At 40.2% G+C, this 17,982-nt stretch overlaps 1 protein-coding gene across 7 annotated transcripts in view; it reads left to right on the forward strand.

Moving 5' to 3' along the window:
* The window catches only part of sh3pxd2aa (SH3 and PX domains 2Aa), a 92,892-nt gene that overhangs the window by 61,711 nt on the left and 13,199 nt on the right, over positions 1 to 17,982 (forward strand). For 5 of the 7 annotated variants that reach the window (XM_067498591.1, XM_067498593.1, XM_067498592.1 and 2 more), the window contains 2 exons: positions 9,170 to 9,283; positions 13,504 to 13,587. In XM_067498591.1, the coding sequence (XP_067354692.1) occupies positions 9,170 to 9,283; positions 13,504 to 13,587 (198 nt within the window). The remainder of the gene's footprint in view (positions 1 to 9,169; positions 9,284 to 13,503; positions 13,588 to 17,982) is intronic. The other 2 variants (XM_067498596.1, XM_067498597.1) reach the window with 1 other exon arrangement.

Raw genomic sequence — 17,982 nt, forward strand, 5'->3', positions numbered from 1 at the left:
TTTTATAGCCTGGGAAAGTCCTGGTGTCCTGGCATCTATGTCCCCATAGAGACATCTGGAATTATACTTCTCCTTTCAGACTGTCTTGTGACTTTAAAGGTTATAATCCTCAAAATTACTTTAGAAAATGTAGAAAGCCCATAACACCTTCCCAAAGATTTGTCCTTATGTCTGGCTTGACTGTTTCCTGTTTGAATCAGATTTATAAACTGGAAATCTTGAACTAAATGCCACATCCTCATATTACATTACATCATTTGCTCTGCAAATTCCAGTTACCATAATGGCTTCCTAATCACATTAGCTAGCTTTAGCCTCATGTTCTTAAAAAAGGGCCAAACTGCCTAATTTGCTTCATAATTAAAGTTGAACTCACTCAACTTAAGGATATTGGAGGCCCAGAGACGACTGACCGTGAAGTCACGTTCAGGAGGGTAAAAACATCTTCCAATATGGAGTGTTGATGCAGAGAGTTAAGCCTGACCCCACTGAATATGATGTTTAGTCATCACCTGTTATTCTCCGTCCCTTCCAAAAGCGCTCTGTAACAATACCCCCACATTTATGGTAAGTTCAATTAGGTAACGTGAGCTTCAAACTCGGAGGTAATGCCTTTGGCTTAAGGAGCCAATAAAGGCCAGAACCTTGAAAATGGCTTTGGCTTTCTAAGAACTGCATCAAAGGAGTTGGGTGTCCCCTAATATACACATTTTTATACTCTGAGGCCGGCTTTGTATCGTTTTAAAGTGGCATTCTTCCCAAATCTCATTTAGTAAGCTAATTAAGGTTTATTTAAAATGAAAATCTCATTAAGATCAAGATCTGTTTTGCAAGAGTGACTTGAGAACACATTACAAAAAAAAGTACGTGAAGTTCATTACAATAATATACTTCATACATAACGCAATATACTCAAGTCAGCCAAACTTCATCATGAATTTAATAAATTACCCAATTGCTTAAGTGGACTTTATAGTCTACAAGGATGATATACACATTCCTTAGCCTTTAATGAAGATGAAGGAAAGAATGGAAAGTAAAGGAAAAGAAAATTAAAAACTCCTAAAAAACAAACTTTAATGGGAAACAAATTGGAAGAAACCAGAGGAAAAACAACGAGGGAGAGAGCCCTGTTGGAGGACGGCAGGAAATGAGGGGTATATTGAGCAACCTGAACTGCAAGACTAATTAAAACAGTCACAAGTATTACTGGAAACATGGGCTAATAGTTTCAAAGTCTTCCAGAGGAATGAGTGTTTCTGATTTTAAGATCTGTTGCAGCACATTTTAATAGCAAGGTACATAAAAGGGTTGTTGCCATGCAAACAAATAAATAAATACATAAATGGGTAGTCAGTTCCACTTTTAGCATGAACTTTCTAATTTTATTTCAACAACAACAACAGTGGGATGGAGCCTTCAAGTAGTGCAGTTTTTATCATATCTCCTGTGGCTCTGAACAGCTTGGTTGGCTCAGTGTGTGTGTTTGTGCACGTTGCCTGCCTGCCCTGCCTACCATCCTCATCCTCATGCTGATGAGGATAATTAGGCAACCAGGTAAAATGTTATGACTTTAAAGGACGCCTTCAACTGACATTTAACTTTTTTGGGGGTGTAGTTTGGGTAGTACGTGTAAAGGAATGCCATTAAACGCCCCGTTAACTTCCCTACATTAAAATATCTCTCTGTCTTCTAGCTGAAAAAACACCTCCAGATGACATCACTTGGAGGAACCTTTGGTTTAGATCATGTTATCTTGTTGCTTACAGCATGGAGTTTGTAATCAGGATCAACCTGCCTTTCTAAAGCTCCCCCAGATGACATCGTCTGAACTGCTAATGATCAAAAAAAAAATAGTTTTTTCAGTTAGAGTTGAAGAAATATTTTAATATAGGGAAGTAAGAGAGAAGTTTAAGAGTAGACAGAAGAATAGACAGCAAGTTGAAAATTGGTGACGCTGCACTTTAAGAAAACCACAGAGGCTGCACAACACACAGGACTACATACACAAATACATACACATTTTTATTTCCTTTTGTTCTGCGACACTATTTGTGTGGTGGCTTTTGATAGCGGATAACTACTGTCCCTGATAATCCAACTCAAACGACTACAATGTCAATCCATCTTTTGGTGTTTATTTATTTATTTTTTTTCCTCCCTCAAGTTGCATCGGTTGTGTTGCTGCTCCTGCTGACATGTAGGATTTACCTTTGTTCTTCTCTTTGTGTTTAATGTCAGACTACGCTTGTAAGGTAATTGTTCTGCTCTGTCCGGGTTAGAGAAATCACTTTCTCCAGGACCTAAAACAGTTACTTCCAGCAGAATTGGTACCATGGAAAACAAGCACAATCATGTTGTCAGAAGTATTGGTTCGTTTCTGTTTTACAAGAAAGACTTAGCTTAATATGAGTTTTGTAGGACTGTATCAGTTACTATCTCTGTTTACATCATGGATTGAATATATGACATCAGTGGTATTTGCACTTGTGAAATACAAACTTTAAACTTTGTACTGTAGATGTATAATGTGTGCAGTCTTGAACATGTGCTTTTTGTCTGTGTTGCTGCTCTTCCACATTGCTGATTCAACTGGGCCAATACAAATCCAAAATGTGTTTCAATTGCTAATTGCAAATCACGTAGTACTGGCAATGCGAAAAATGAATGTGACGCTGCTAGAAGTGAGGGCCTGAAATTAATACGTCTCTACTTTACAGATGGGGCATCAAAGTAGATGTTTTTTGACACAAGTAATTAGTACAGCTGTTTCTTTGCCAGCGAGAATTTCAAATTTATACAATGAATTGCAGGGGATTGCGTCTGTTTCTCAGTAAGAAATATGGTTTGGTTATGTACTGTTACTCATTAACATATAATCACCTTAAGCACGTCCGCTTAATGGATCAAACAGATATTTTTAAAATAATGGTGGAAACTAGGCAATTAGAGTTGTTGGCGTTCAATCTCCAAAAATGAAGATGGTGCTGTCAAGATAAGCCTGTGGCTAATTTCACAGCTGGATTTAGACAGCAACAGTTCTTGTGCTGCTATTTTAAGCGTATTCTTTGAATCTCTCTTTCGGCTTACTCAGCGGAAAGATTAGAAGGCAATTCAATATGTTGCCCTGAAAAGCAGCACTATGTTCCAGTGCTTAAAGTCTTCCAGGGGCCCTGTTCCTAATTACAAGCTTAAAGGGGAAAAAAAACAAAAAAAACAATGACAGTCACCTTAGGGTTCACCTCTAGTTGTTTACCGAGAGCCATCATCGTCAAAGTTGTCCGATGACAGTTCTGGTGATTCCAAAATCTGGAAGTGAAAGGAAAGAATGCGGTGTTGGTTTTGGATGCAGAATTAGCCTGGATACAATGGCTTTGAAGTTCCAGCCAAACATGTGCTTGCTCTCCCCCTTTGTCGTCTCCCTTTCCCCATACCACTGTTAACCTTTTCTCCCCTTCATTCTCCTGCTCCCTTTTCTCACCTCTGTCTTATTTTTTTATCACCCTTACTTTTCAGATCCAATGTCACCTCATATTTCTCTCATTCCTCCGAACCTCTCCCACAGAGACCCGTCGCCTATAACAGTCAGTGATAATATTGCTCTTCTCGGTTACTGTACCACTGTTCACTGTGACCTCCGGATTCCCTCTGTGTGAGAAAGCAGGCAATTACTGCCTGCCAAGACATGGTGTAGCCAGAAACTCTAATTAGAGCTTAACACTGTAAGAAATGCCAATTACTGCTTCCTAGGACATTACATATTCATAGTTTTTGCTGAGTGTGAGTATAAATGTGGGAGACAGTAGGTATTGCTGCATAACCTTTCTTGAATATCAGACAGTAGTTTCTGAGCGTCTCATACACCCCACAGAACTGCTGGGTCTATTTTGTCGGACAGAGTAGCGAGAGTGTCTAATCATGTTAGAAATAAAAATTCAATGAGACTGTTTGTCCTTTTTAAATTGAGTGTTTGCTGTACCACCTCCAAAAAGTTCCCCTTTAATAAGCACAAGGACAAGAACATGACTTGACACCTCATGATAACATGAGTGATCCTTTCCTATCTAGCACCTCACAATGTGGCTCTGGTTGAATCTTAGAGCATTTCTGGGACTCAAGGACACGCCACAGCACCCAGTCACCAATAACAAGCTTTGATGGTTTAAACCTGGAAAAACTACCCATCCCACCAACTGGCTTGGTCAGCATGACTCACAGCGGGTCATATACAAGAACATGTCATGTCATAATAAATGCAAGTTGGCAGAACTTTGTATCACAAACACATATACATTCACATCCTATAGTTTTACCATGTCCCAGTATGTCACAAAGAAATTATGACCTCAGCATTGATATGAATTCTTAGAGGCTGTCATTATGCGCTAAAGTGTGAAATGTAGTGCAGAATACAATACCACAGATTTACGTTTTTTTTAACATTACCAATACAAGTTCTTTCCTGGGCTAGTGCGGAGGTTCTTGTTCAGGGACACATCTGGTAGGCTGGGATTGGATCCTGCAGACTTCTGAACCCCATCCTGCTGTTGTACCCATTAAGTCACCAGGCCACTGTTACATTACACACAGAAGAATCTCTCATACAACAATGGTGCTGAATGAGTGAGCCCACTACTTTGTGCCTTTTACTTTTGATGCTTTAATAAAAATATAAATCATTTACTTATTTACTTTTAGTTAAGTAGAAATTTCAGCGGGTACTTATACTTTTACTAGGGTACATTATTGTTTGTACTTCTTCAGATTTCACAATTACATCGCGTAATGTGCTTCCAATTACTCTTTTGAACTTACACCATTAATTACGTATTACGTGATTAATAAACTATCAATATCAATAGCTCACAAATAGTATACAACAACTCACTCAAAGAAAACTCCCACTGGTCTCATCGAAAGCAATAAATCGTTTTTATTTTTATGTTAATTTTATGCCTCATTTTATCTATACCAGCCAGGCAAAGTCATGCTTTGGTTTAATTATTAGAGCATTCTTTTCCATCAGGCTGCCTTTTGACCCAGATTTCATCCTAAAGGACATAGTTTCTGCGAAAATATAATATGTCTATAGACTTTTCACGCATGAGGGTCCGCCCAATTCTCTGAGGGTCTCTCAGGTCTGCCATGCTTCCAGCTAGCTGTTACAGTCAGGGGATGACTGCATTTCTAGCTTCTCCTGTTAGTCTCCTATGCCCACATCAACATTTCCATTCTGTTTTTCTTACCCTTTGTCTCCAGGTCTGATCTGCCCTCTGTGAGAACAAAGTGTGTGTGCGAGTGTGTACTTGAGGGATGGGGGGGGGGGGTGTAATTGTGGGGGAAGTCTATCTGTTCCTCATTTATCTGCTTTTACTGTGCCCACTTTCTCCAAAGCTAAATTTATAGGAGGACTGGGTCTTGTCAAATGCTTGCTTTGCACACGATGGAGCCTGAAGCGTGTGTGTGTGTGTGTGTGTGTGTGTGTGTGTGTGTGTATATGTGTGAATAAGACAGATTGGCTGTTTGACTCTTTCTGGCCTTTTGGATGGTTTGTTTTTGTGCACATGTGTGAAGAAGACTGAAGACCAGAAAATATCTGCCAGGCTGACAGTTGTGGCCGAGTGACATTGTTCCTTTTTCCTTTACACACGCAACATTTAAAGAACACGTGAATAGAGTTAGCTAGATCTGATGACAATTTTAATCATTAGTACACCTAAAGGGAGCTGTTTAGCCTGCTTTCTTTAAGAACTGAATAGACTTTTATTATACGGTGGCCTGAATAAAACCATTGTGCTCATAATTCCCCAAATGGTAACTGGCACCACTCTAACCTTTTTAGTTAGACAGGGCTGCAGCTGTGATTTTAACCTGCAAAAAACTGATGAATTTATTTCGGGTTTGCATGATGGACGATGGTTATGCTCGTCTCCAAATCATCCGAATGGGATTTTTCTAAAAATGTAATTACTTGTGTTCTCTTGGTAATTTTTAGATGTCTTGTATTAGCGGTATTGTTATAATCCTTTTCTATGAGATTCAGATGCTGAAGCTTCAATAAGCCCGACTTGTTTGCCTGTTTGCTAATTATCTAAGCGTAACACAACACTGACTCTATTCTCCCACAAAGGTAACATGAGATATTCAACTGCCGGGGAGGTCACACTTACTGCTGTTGATGGCAATCAGTCACAAAGATTCTCCATCAACACAGGCGATTTATTGTTCTGTTTTTGCACCATGCGCCAGGTGGGCTCAGGAGAAGACAGGCTCTGGTCTCTGTTCCCTTTTGTACAGGTGGCTCCAATTCTTCATTAGGTATTTTTGCCTAGATGCAATGAATCAGCTTCTGAAAGTCCTAATGTGTTTCAGATGAACAAACTATTCACGCTGCTAGACCGAGCTTTCCTACTGCTTCTGAAATCTTTTTGGAACACTTTAAATGTAAACACGTACAATAGGAATTCATAGTCACATAATAGTCACATCACAAATTTTCACAACTTAACTGTTGTGTTTTCAAATACCATTCCATAGGAAACCACTACCTACAATATTTAATGGCAAACTAAATATTAAATTGATCCTTAAATCTCCAAAATGAAGCCAGCTGAACTCCCACACTGCAACATACAGTAACACGAGTCAGAAGACAGAAAGCTACTGGAACTGCGGCTACTATGCGCAACCCCCATGAATTAATTGCATTGTAGAATGTGAGCTATGTCCCACTGTCAGGAGACAGTATTTTCAGTACGATGTATGTTTGAAGACGGCGTTTTTTAATGATACACACACAAGCTTTCACAGTCAGGGTGGCTCAGGTCTCACTGTTCTTATATGGGTATAAGGAGCGATGGGGCCACATGCAGAGGCCTGGGCAGCCTGCTCTGTTGGGGTCTGTTAAGTGTCAACCCAGTGATATCTTAGTGCCTGTTAGTGTCATAGCAGTTGTAGTTTGGTGTAGTAAATGAAGTTCAGCACTAGATTTCTAGGAAAAACACTTACTGTAGTGTTGCTATTTGAATTTCCTGTTAGTACAGGCCTTTGAGAGATCCTACTAAAAGATGGTTCTATATTCTGTACGTCTTTCTAAATAGGCCTATATTTAGTATAGTGAAGGAAGGATTACAACAAGTGAAGGCAGAGACACACAAGCCAACGTTAAAGGACTACTGTAGCAGCAACAAAGGCTGACTGTTGAGTCAGCTTGATCTCGGCCAAAAAAGGGCACTTGTATGCACCACAAAGACGTTTTGCATCTGAAAAAAATAAAAAATAAAAAACACGACAAAGATAGGACATTGAATCTCTCGGTCTTCAATGTCTTCATTACAGATGGTCATATCGTTGTGAAAATATTTCCACACTGGAATGTTCAGTTGAGATGAAAATTAAAAAAAATGAAAAGAGTCTCTCGTGTGTTGTCTCTTAATGTTTGCTGTCATTACCTTAGATTCTCTCCTTGTGCATTGATGCACTAAGGTGAACAGTTTAAGGCCTGACGTTTGCCTCTTAAAGAATGTACAGTAAGTGGACCTGGAGACAACTAACTACACTAGTGATTAAATGGTTAAGGATTTTACTCAGGAGCAGAAATGCTCATACTAAGGATATGATTGTTCATTTACCACAAAGACTTAATTAATGCTTATTTGGTTTGATGCCACTCTATTTCATCGTTTAAAGAGTGTCCACGTTATAGGCATATTTTCCACATCACTCATAATACGTGCTAAAGTGATTGGTGTAGTGCCAGGTAATTAAAAAAAGGGCGTGATGTATTGATTCACCCGTGATCCTCTGACCACATAAGAAAGCAGAGCCATATGTTTCAAAGTACATTAAAGCAGCGATGACCTAATCATTGGATTCATTTGGAGGAAAAAAAAACAAAAAACACTTAGTCACACTGAGCAGTCATGGACCCAGGGCTGCCATTCAATGATGCAGCCACTTCTGAGTATTTTGATCCCAAGTGTTAGGAAGCAGTACTTGGGTCTTGGGTCTCTGTGGGTCTTTGAGATGTGTAAACAAACTTTTTATTAAAGATTGGTGCTGCTGGTTTTGATTGCTGCCTAAAGTGTCATGTGTTTTTGGAATAGTTTGAAGTCACTGAATATTGAAAGAGACTTTGACCACAAATGTTTTATTAGTCAGTAGTACTCAATGCAGTAGTACCCTACAACTTTGGGGAGGGATTGTGTTTGTAACGTGAAAAGTTGAATGCATATCAACACTATTGACATTCCACAAGTTTAAGTTCCTGAGTGGAAATGTTTCCGGTTTCATAGCACTTCCTAGAGACGCAACATTAGTGAAACTTGGTTGACAACAAAAACAAGGATAACTTGCATAGGGAAATCTGGAAAACCCTTTTTTTCAGTCATAAACAAAGTCCAAATTTCAACTCTAGAGTTTAGACAGAATTTTTTTTTTAACAGTTAATTAACTTGATGCCTAAAGTGACTGGTAATTTGTTCTCTGCTTAGCCAGATCACAGTCTTTCTCTAAGCTTAAGTCCTGTGAGAGCCTAAATAACAAGTCGGCCAATTGTTTTGGTGAACAAAAACATTTTATTATGTTAATCATAATGATCATCAACTTCATTTTCAGGAGTCAAAGTTGGAGTGAAATATCTCAACAACTGCTAAATGGTTTGCTATGGGATGTGTTTCCTTTAGCAACATCGTGAGGTTTCTCATTTAGCACATATTCAGGGAAATATTTCCACGTGTGCATCTGTGTTGGCTTGATGACACTGTCATCATGAAAAATAAAGTCTTATCAGATTAGATTATTATTTGAAACTTTTAAACCACTGGCGAATTGTGTGTTTTGCTTTGAGGTCCCACTCTTCTTTTTCCCTCCAGTTTTTTCCTCCTCTTTTAGATTCTGGTTTAGTAATGATGACAGTCTTCCAAGTAGGTGAAACTTGCACCCATTATGGTTCCGCCCTGGATGTCTCAGTCCCACTGTTACAGACACTGAATCTGCTACAGTACTGATGTTGGCTGATTCTTGGTCACATATACTTGTTGCTTATTCGTCTGTTTTTTGTTTTTTTATTCACCGCTGTAGAATTATGCTTGCTGCAAACCCTTGGACCTTGACGAATGTTTAGCAATATTAATGTAACGTGTGTTTTTCTCCATCTCTGTATTTCTAGGTTGGTGGTTTGTCAGCACAGCAGAGGAACAGGGCTGGGTGCCAGCTACATACCTGGACTCTCAGAATGGAACCAGAGACGACTTGGATCTGGGCACTTCCAGGACTGGAGAAGGTTAGCTCAGACGCAGATTATTAGATCCATAAAATAAAGAAAGACAGGAATTCTGACTAAGTGGTTATTCGAGAAGCGGAAACGATCAGAGTTCTCAGTGATGGATTTGGTTTGTCTGCGGTCCCAGTTCAACCTACTGCTGAATGCAGTCACATAAATGTAAACACACACTCGCAAACACACTTCCTGTCTCACATCAGGAACCTTGAAGAGCCAAGTTGCAGCACCACGGTGAAATGGTACCAGACTGCAGCCAAAAGGGTTTGCAGTAATTTGGCACCACAGAAAATTCCTTTCAACTCCCCTGGGAGGCAGCAGCTCTTGTATGAGCCTCGTTTTGTTGTGACTCTTTCCTCCCTAGTGTTTAGTCTGACTACTAGGATGGAGCATTTTATTACTGTGTCATGCTGCCGTGTCTGCAAAAGGAAATTTCAGAAGGAATAAAAAACGACATGCTTTGAAAAACCCTCCTCCTGATAAGCTTTGCACAATTAAGTGTGTGAAAATGAAAAAAAGGAGGGTGCAATAGATGATTGTTCTGTAGAGAGCCACTTGATTATCTAGTACCTGTGTTCTGTCTCTCATTAAGAAGCGGTGGCCTCCATGCTTCAGTGAACCACACACATTCTGAAAGAAACACACGATGACAGCTCCTGCACAGCTGCCAGACTAATATTTGGTATTCTCTTTCATTTTGTGGATGTTTTTTGCCCCCTCATACACATTCACACATTGAATAGTTGCTGGCTGTGTCTGTAACTGTGAAATCTCATGTAACTGTATGTCGGTGGTGTGTAATATTACATTAGATTTGTCTTTTTTAAAGCATAATCACACTTGATTAGTAGCATCGTTGCCGCATTTTTAATATGAGACCCCATATAAACAGTGAAAGTTTGCTTTGCTAAAATGTATTAATTTTATACATACATTTTGTAAATTTCTATACTTTATATAGTTTCAATAATTATAATTACACATTGACAATTTATATACAGATAGGTGCATAGGTACTGACACTAGACTATAGCATAAACAGGCAACAGGTTTATATAATCATTAGAGATCCAAAGATTGCATCAGACGTTTTACAGTATTTGTGCCAGCTAAGATAAAGCTGAAAAAATAAACCATCCTTTTCTCGGATTCCATTCTTTTCTGAACTCTGATTTTTATCCATCCCAACCTGCTACTATTGCAGCACTGCCCTGCTTCCCAGCTGGGCTCTACAGTGCAGCATTCAGAGTGTGTGAATGTGAAAAATGTTCGTGCACGCACAGGTGAGACTTACGTCATCAACATATTCTAAACTCGTTTATCAGCACTAGTGTACATTTGTAAAACCTATACAGATGCTGGTTGTAATGACAAAAGTCATCAAAGTAGGTTATTTGTAGCTGCCATAAACATTATTATGAATAACTCAGGTCTCCTCCCAAACTCCAAAGACATGCATGTTAGTAAATCGGTGACTCTAAATTGCCAATAGTTTTGAATGGGAGCATGAATGAGTCTGTCTGATTATGTCTCTCAGTGTTGGCCCTGAGATAGACTGGAGACCTGTCCGGGGTGTACACCGGCTCCGGCCCCCCTTGAACAAGATAAGCAGTTACAGATAATAGATGCACGGATGGATTAAAATGCTCTCTCTAGCTGGTGTCTGTACGTAGCCAAAAATTGCTTATGTTTATTGTTTATGCCATGGACATGCCTAATAATTTGTAAGTCAGCCTGAGCCTCAGTGGACTTTATGATTGTAAACTGGAATTACTTGATCAGGCCAAGGCTACAGAACCTTCTAACATCTGTTCTTTCCCCTGTCAACTGCTACGTTTATCTCTGTGACATCGTAGGTCTGGGTGATATATCATAGTGCGCTACTGTACTGCTATAATTCTTCCAGTCGGGTGCCCAAAATATATTTGAAAAAATTGGTTTAAATTGGTCTCAGCTTGCATCATGCACATACTTTTGCTGGATGCATTGCATGTAACCTTAACTAGGGAACTCCACATCTTTTTCACATCAGAATCTGCTAACAGATGGGAGGACTACTGCAGCTGTAGAAGAAAAAAGTTGTACAAAGCCTTTGTGGTTCCAAAGTCAATCAAGTGACAGCATGAGTCAGCGCCGGCAACGCTGAGGCTGAAGACTACAAAGTCTAATGATGAAAAGAAAAACTGGGTTTGTGAAAGTTAGAAAGAAATGAGCTGACCAGACCTCTGCAGTCTGCTGCTCAGCCAGCTTTGAAGGAAGCGGCCCAAGGGTTCTTGAGCTGTTACTAGCAGAACTCACCTAAATCGCCATCCAAACTGTTGGCAGTCGAGTTGCATTGTGGATAACGGGGCACCAGGTTTATTAATATTTCTGGTTCTGCTGCAATATGCATTTTTCAACTGTCCATCCTTGAGACAGAGTCAGCGGAGAGAAGTGAGACCTAGGAACACAACATTGCTATAAAGATACAGTCTTCTATCTTATGTTAAAAAAAAAAAAGACATTAGGTTTTCTCCATGTCTTCTTGCACTGTTAAACAGTACACTCAGGTTAATCTAGGTGGGGGGAGCCTGAACTCAAACACACAGGCCACAAATCCCCACCCTTTTCAGTGCATCCCCCTTTCGCATTAAAGCCTAGTGTCTTTGTGTTTTCACACATCATCACTTCTTATTTTTTATCTTTCCCCCCCCCCCCCCCCCCCTGCTTTTTGTCATCTCTTACATCTCATTATCTCTTCGTGGTTTATAACCTAATTCCTCTGACAGTTCAGCTCAGTGGAGAAGAACAGACAGATGCGGACCAGCCCCTCTGAAATTACCTCGAAATAACATTTCCCTCTGTGGCTTCCCTTAGCTTATATTTCAATTAAGAGGTCAACAGGAGTAGAGGGTGGCACTCAGTAGGGATGGATGCAGTGGAAATTGACAAGAAGCAGAAGCACACAAGGGAAGGAGGCGGATGTTGAGCAGGAGGAAAGATGGAGTGCGATGGTAAAGAGAAGACAAAAGATGGGGAGACTGACACAGAAGGAATTCGATCACTGCAGTTGAAAGAGAGATAGAAGACAAGTGCTGTTTCCATCAATCCTTCCCTTCGTTAATGTGTTTGCCCTTCATGTGGCCTCAGAGAATGCACCAACATTGGAAAATGACTCATCTTGTTATGACTGCCGCTTTATCATATTGGCTTTGATTTAATAAGGAGTGAAAGAGGTCAAGAGTTCAGGCAGCAGACAACAGCTACAGAATGTGTTAAAGTCCCATTGAGATACTGAATGTAGACTTCATCAATTAGCCAGTTTATATTAAGATGATCTGTGCTGTCGGCCAATGTCGTCTTCAGTGGATACTATAGTACTTAGCTGTATGATAACAAAGCTGAGTACAACATATACACATAAGTTAAGCTGCATGTTTAGAGTGTTTACGTACGCAATGTTCCTCACATGTCTTTTATGAGATGGGGCTGATAGGGTCAACAATTGTTTTTATATTGCCGTAAACTGAACCAAAAATGATTTTAAACACGACACCTTTTATTCTGGGAAACTGTCATATTAGGGTTTTTTTTTTTAACAAACAAAAATTTGTATCGGGGAAGAGTTCAGCTGAACTGGTTGGACATGTACACGGAAACTCTTTCACCACCATGTTGGACTTGCAAGGAGAATGAGTGTTTATGACAGTCTTAGTGTAGCTTCCTGACAGAGTGAAAGCCAACACTGGTGCAAGACAGCAGCGACTGCATATTTGTTTCACTTTCATTAGGGGTCAGAGAGGTCAAGTGTTTGTACAGTAAATAGTGGAGAATGTAGGTTATGTCTATCGAGAAATGTTAAACAAACCTAAATACAGTTTGTGACAAATGCAGGGAATATACAGTACAAGTAGTGGAACATATGATGGTCACTGTACTTTACTGTGTCGCCACTTATGTTGGGATAAAAAAAACCAAAAACAATTTAATCTGTAAAAAGAATAGAAATACGATGTTTTCATTAACTGGATATACTTACAAAGAATTCTACCATTGCTAAACCACATCTACTGGCTTGATATTTGACCTGCAGAAATGATTTGCCTTTTTAGTTCCTAAGCTACTAAACAGCTTTTTTTTTTTTTTTTGTCCCCTTTCACTTTACTAATTTATGCTTTTTTCACTAACTCCAGGTTTCTGTGTTCCTTTTTTTTTTTTTTTTCTTTGCTCCTCCCGCTCATCAGTTACTAAGAGACGAAAGGCCCACCTCAAGAGGCTTGACCGCCGCTGGACCCTTGGGGGTATAGTCAACCGCCAGCACAGCAGAGGTGAACATAGAGACACCAGACACACACACACACACACACACCACATTTATAAAGTAAACATACAGACATTCATAAAGATACATGTCCCATCCCTTCATCCTTCTTTGCACAAACAGCACACTGACAATAGTTCCATATTTTCATATTTGCAGAATAGTGTCTAGATTCGCCTTGACACTCCCTCAGACACACACACAGGCAACACACACCTTGCCCATATACTGTAAAAAAACCCAAATATACAGACCTGCTGCTGAGCCCCACTTGTGGGCCCTCTTCCTCGTACTTTTGCATATTTTGTGGCCACACGGTTAACAACCTCATTTACATCCTCACTAGTCAGCCAACAACAACTGGCCTCAAATATCTACCAGGAGGAGCAAACTGGGTGGCCATGAGTCACCTCTGACAGTAAAATCTCAAACCTCACTCTATCAACTTGGACGCTCTTCAGCTTCACACTGTGCAACAAAATAATTGGACTGCATGAAACAGATTTGGATTATTAAAGCTCTTCAGCTCCCACAGCACAAATGCAACAACCCTGACAGCAACTGAGCCCTGTGAACGAAAAATGACTGTATAACAGTGCTGCTGCTTAATTAAAGCAAGCTCCCCTTAGGTTTATAATCCTCTTAATGACTTCTGCATTTTTGCTTGTAATACTTGAAAAAAAACGAGCAGGGACATGTTCATTATTTGTCATTTTTTATTTCTGCATTTGGCAAGGAGCCTATAGTTTTATCGACTCATTATTGCTTTAATGCTGAAAGATAGAGATACGTCTGTGTCTGAAAAAACTAAATACAATGACTCCTCTCAGAAGTGAGTCTGCACTTTTTAATCCAAACTTCTCTCAGATGCCCAGATGTTCAGGCACCTGTCTGCGCTCCAGGATTGGTCAGGGCTTATAACAGACGCAGCGTAGTTATACTTTGTTTATAAGCTGTATAACCTCGATATATCCTCTAAATACGCCTTTCGTTTCTAGTTACCATAAAGCAGCGTGGCTACACCCACTTCCCAGGAAACAACAGAGCATAGATCAGTGATCAGATAAGATGGAATACAGGGCAAACTCAGGTTGAATAGTATATGCTTCTTCTTCAATACAATGGATTGATATAAAGAGCAGTCGGGCCTCTGCTCTCCTTCATCTAAAAACACATATACGGAAAATAGATATAGTCAACCGCCCTAGGCAGTTGATGCAGTTACACACATACTGATGTATTTAAGCCTTTTGTTTTGTGGGGAACAGCAGTGGTAGATGCTGAAAGACAGTGGAATATTACTCATTTTCTTCCCCCACACAGCTGATTTAGGAATTTAAACTGGCAATGTTTTAGGAGTCTAAAGTAGAGAGTTACCATTACACATAGACTGGAATCGGAATATATGAAGCATACGTCAGGTCACGGAGAAAAGCGTTAGTTAGATGTTCAGAGATGTTATTTCACCCCTTTTCTATATGTCTCCTAGAACAGTGGGGCTTGGCCTGAATGAGATGGTGGAAAGTGTGAAAGTGGGGCAGCAGTACAGAATGTGGACCAGTTTTAATCACACAGGCCCCAACTTCTTTAGAGCGTGAATGAATCACACAGCTATAGCTGTTGCCACGAGAGAATGAGGGCATGAAACATTTTTCGAGACAGCGTCCAGGAAACCTAGCTCACACGTTAAACCCCTATATTTTCTTAGACTTCTTAGACTTGCTTTTTTTTAATCTTACATTTTTGTTTTAATTCCTTTTTCTTACATTTTAATAGCTCCTTGATATTATATCACTTCCTTCTCAGTGTTTTCAGTCATTGCGGTGTAAGGCTGGATTTCCAATTGGATAAAGAAAAAATACCTAAGAGCAGCAGAAAAAAAAAAAAAATCACTGTACAGTCAAACCTTTATAACCTTACTGCTGTGTCTTGAAGATCCCTGACTCAATAATTAGATGTTTAAACCTGGAGCCAAGTAGTATCTTAGCATACAGAAAGTTTGCACATCACGCAGAGAAGCTCATTTTCCCTCATAACCTACAAATTCCAGGTGGCCATAAATTCTCAAAATTAACATAATCTGACTGATGTGTAACACCAGTGATTTCATGTATGCGAGGTTACGGGGGGCTTGAGAGAAGCCGAGGACGTAGGACTAACAACTCCTGGAGCAGAAGCTCTTTTTCCACCACCCAAAATAGCCTCACCCTGAAAACTGCAGCTCAGTGGGGTTGTGTCAAACTCAATTTCTCAGGATTTTCCTTTTTTTTTTTTTTTTTTTTTTCATTCCCGCCACATTTCACATAGTGACTGTGCTTTCTGTCGACATGCTGTGTAATTACTGCACGCTGTCTGCCTACGTTTGCATTAACGTGGTTCCACTGTGCTTCACACAGACACGGATCAAATACATCTACAGGTGCCTCCACCAGTACGTGCTGGTAGTAGTTTGCGTTGCACTGCTTAGTGCACCATGTGTCTTGGGTTTGCTATTGGGAACAAGGCCAGAGACTTAGAAAACTGGCCTAATTGAGTGTATTTCATCTTGAAAGTTGCAGCAGTGTTAAGAAACAAAGAATTATTTCAAGCTACTGTAGTATTTCGCTGAAACCAAATTTCGGTTTTACAGTCTCCCCACACTGTCTTGTTATCCCCATCTCCTTACTATTGTTTGTGAATGTGGGCACCGCTGTCTGTGCCTGATAATTCATTGCTTAGCTAGCGATAAGAAGTGCGCGAGTGAGGTTTTACAGCTCTGTCAGACACTTCAGATACAGTTTTGATTAAGTAGCACTGGAAAAGGACAAAAACAAAGACCATTCGCGCAGGATTTATGCTCTTCGAGGATGTAATTTACTAATGGAAGAAAGCAGTTGTACCCCGTTTGCTGACTCAGATTTCTTTGCCTTTTATGTGGCGCTTCATAAAGACGCGGACGTGATCTCAGCATCTAGTCGATAAAATAGGAGCAGACTGTGGACTCAAATTAAATTACCAACTTTCCCTTTTGATGCTCAGGCACAAGGCCTGGCCACGGTGTCTCGACCTCCGTTGTGATGTTTATTGGCTACTGACAGGGAAGTGAGCTCATTGTGTCCAGGGCAGGGGTCGCATCTTATGCTTTGTGGTTCAGTACGGCCAGTCCCCCTCTTGGCCCGGCTGGCAAGGTCCCTAATCTGATCTATAGAGCCCTGCTGGCTGCCCACTCAACTCACTCTTTTGTTCCTGCAGTGTGACGTCTGCACCAACACAGACTTACTGAGATGGACAAGGTCAAGTCTACAAGCTACGAAACACTCACACGCAGATGTGATTAATAGATGTGACTAATCTCTCATATTTTATTCTAGTCTTTAGAGAAATTTCATGTAACAAAATAAAAATGCACGACACACACTAGTCTTACTATCTTTCCAAGTACGCAACTGCATGAAGACACACACACACGCACACACTGTACAAAGTTTTTGTCAGTAGTACTTGCATACACATGTGACAAAAACACATTTTGATTTAGATGTTCCAGATTCCTCTTTAAGCCCCCACCGTTTATTTTTCTTTGTCTATCTGCAAGCCTCTAAATACTCACATACATACCTTTAAACACAACGTGCTTCACGAGCCCAGCTGCAGGGGAAGACCTTGCCATCTGGACGTACCCCACCTATTGAAAGCATGCATACAAAAAGAATAAGCACATGTACAAATACCTCTTAGGTAACATCCCTGGCCTCATATTGCCTTCGACAATATTGTTATTACCTCTGGCCATTAAAGGTCACATTCTGTCTCGTGTAGCTCAGGTTTCACTTTTCTATACATTTTCCGGTTACCTCCTAATATACCTCCAATATGGCCATATTAGAATCATACAAATAAGCCGACAAGTTCTGCTCTGGTCTATCTGCTTTTCATTTTCCTTATCTCTTTGGCCTTAATGTCTATAAACCCCTTAACCTTCTCCTGGTCCCCTCTAAACCAACTGTAGCATTGTTTTCCCCGTTTAGGGTCTTGGCAGACTAGCAGAGCATGAGAGGAGTGGCGGTCTGACTAGGCCTCTGAGAAGACAGGTCTCTGTCCAAATATCTTATCTCCTTGAGGGAGGCCCTGATATTAAATGAGGAATCTCCCTCTGGAGAAAGACAAACACTAGATTGGCATCCAAGGAACTGGACAGTTTGAGCCAGTAGAGGGAGCTGTATGCCAGTGTTGAGTGGGACAAGAGGGAGAGGATTTGGTTTGTGTTGGTATGAAAATAGTGAGAGCATTTCAAGTAGGTCATACTCACCATTTTTCCCCTCGTAGGGTCCTCTGGGAAGACAAACTATACATCAGCTTAACACCTCAGTGTGAGACTGTTTAATGAAAACATTTCACTTGCTTTGGTTCTTTTTCTTTTGCA

Source organism: Channa argus, chromosome 3, assembly GCF_033026475.1.
Source record: "Channa argus isolate prfri chromosome 3, Channa argus male v1.0, whole genome shotgun sequence".
Lineage (NCBI taxonomy): Eukaryota > Metazoa > Chordata > Actinopteri > Anabantiformes > Channidae > Channa > Channa argus.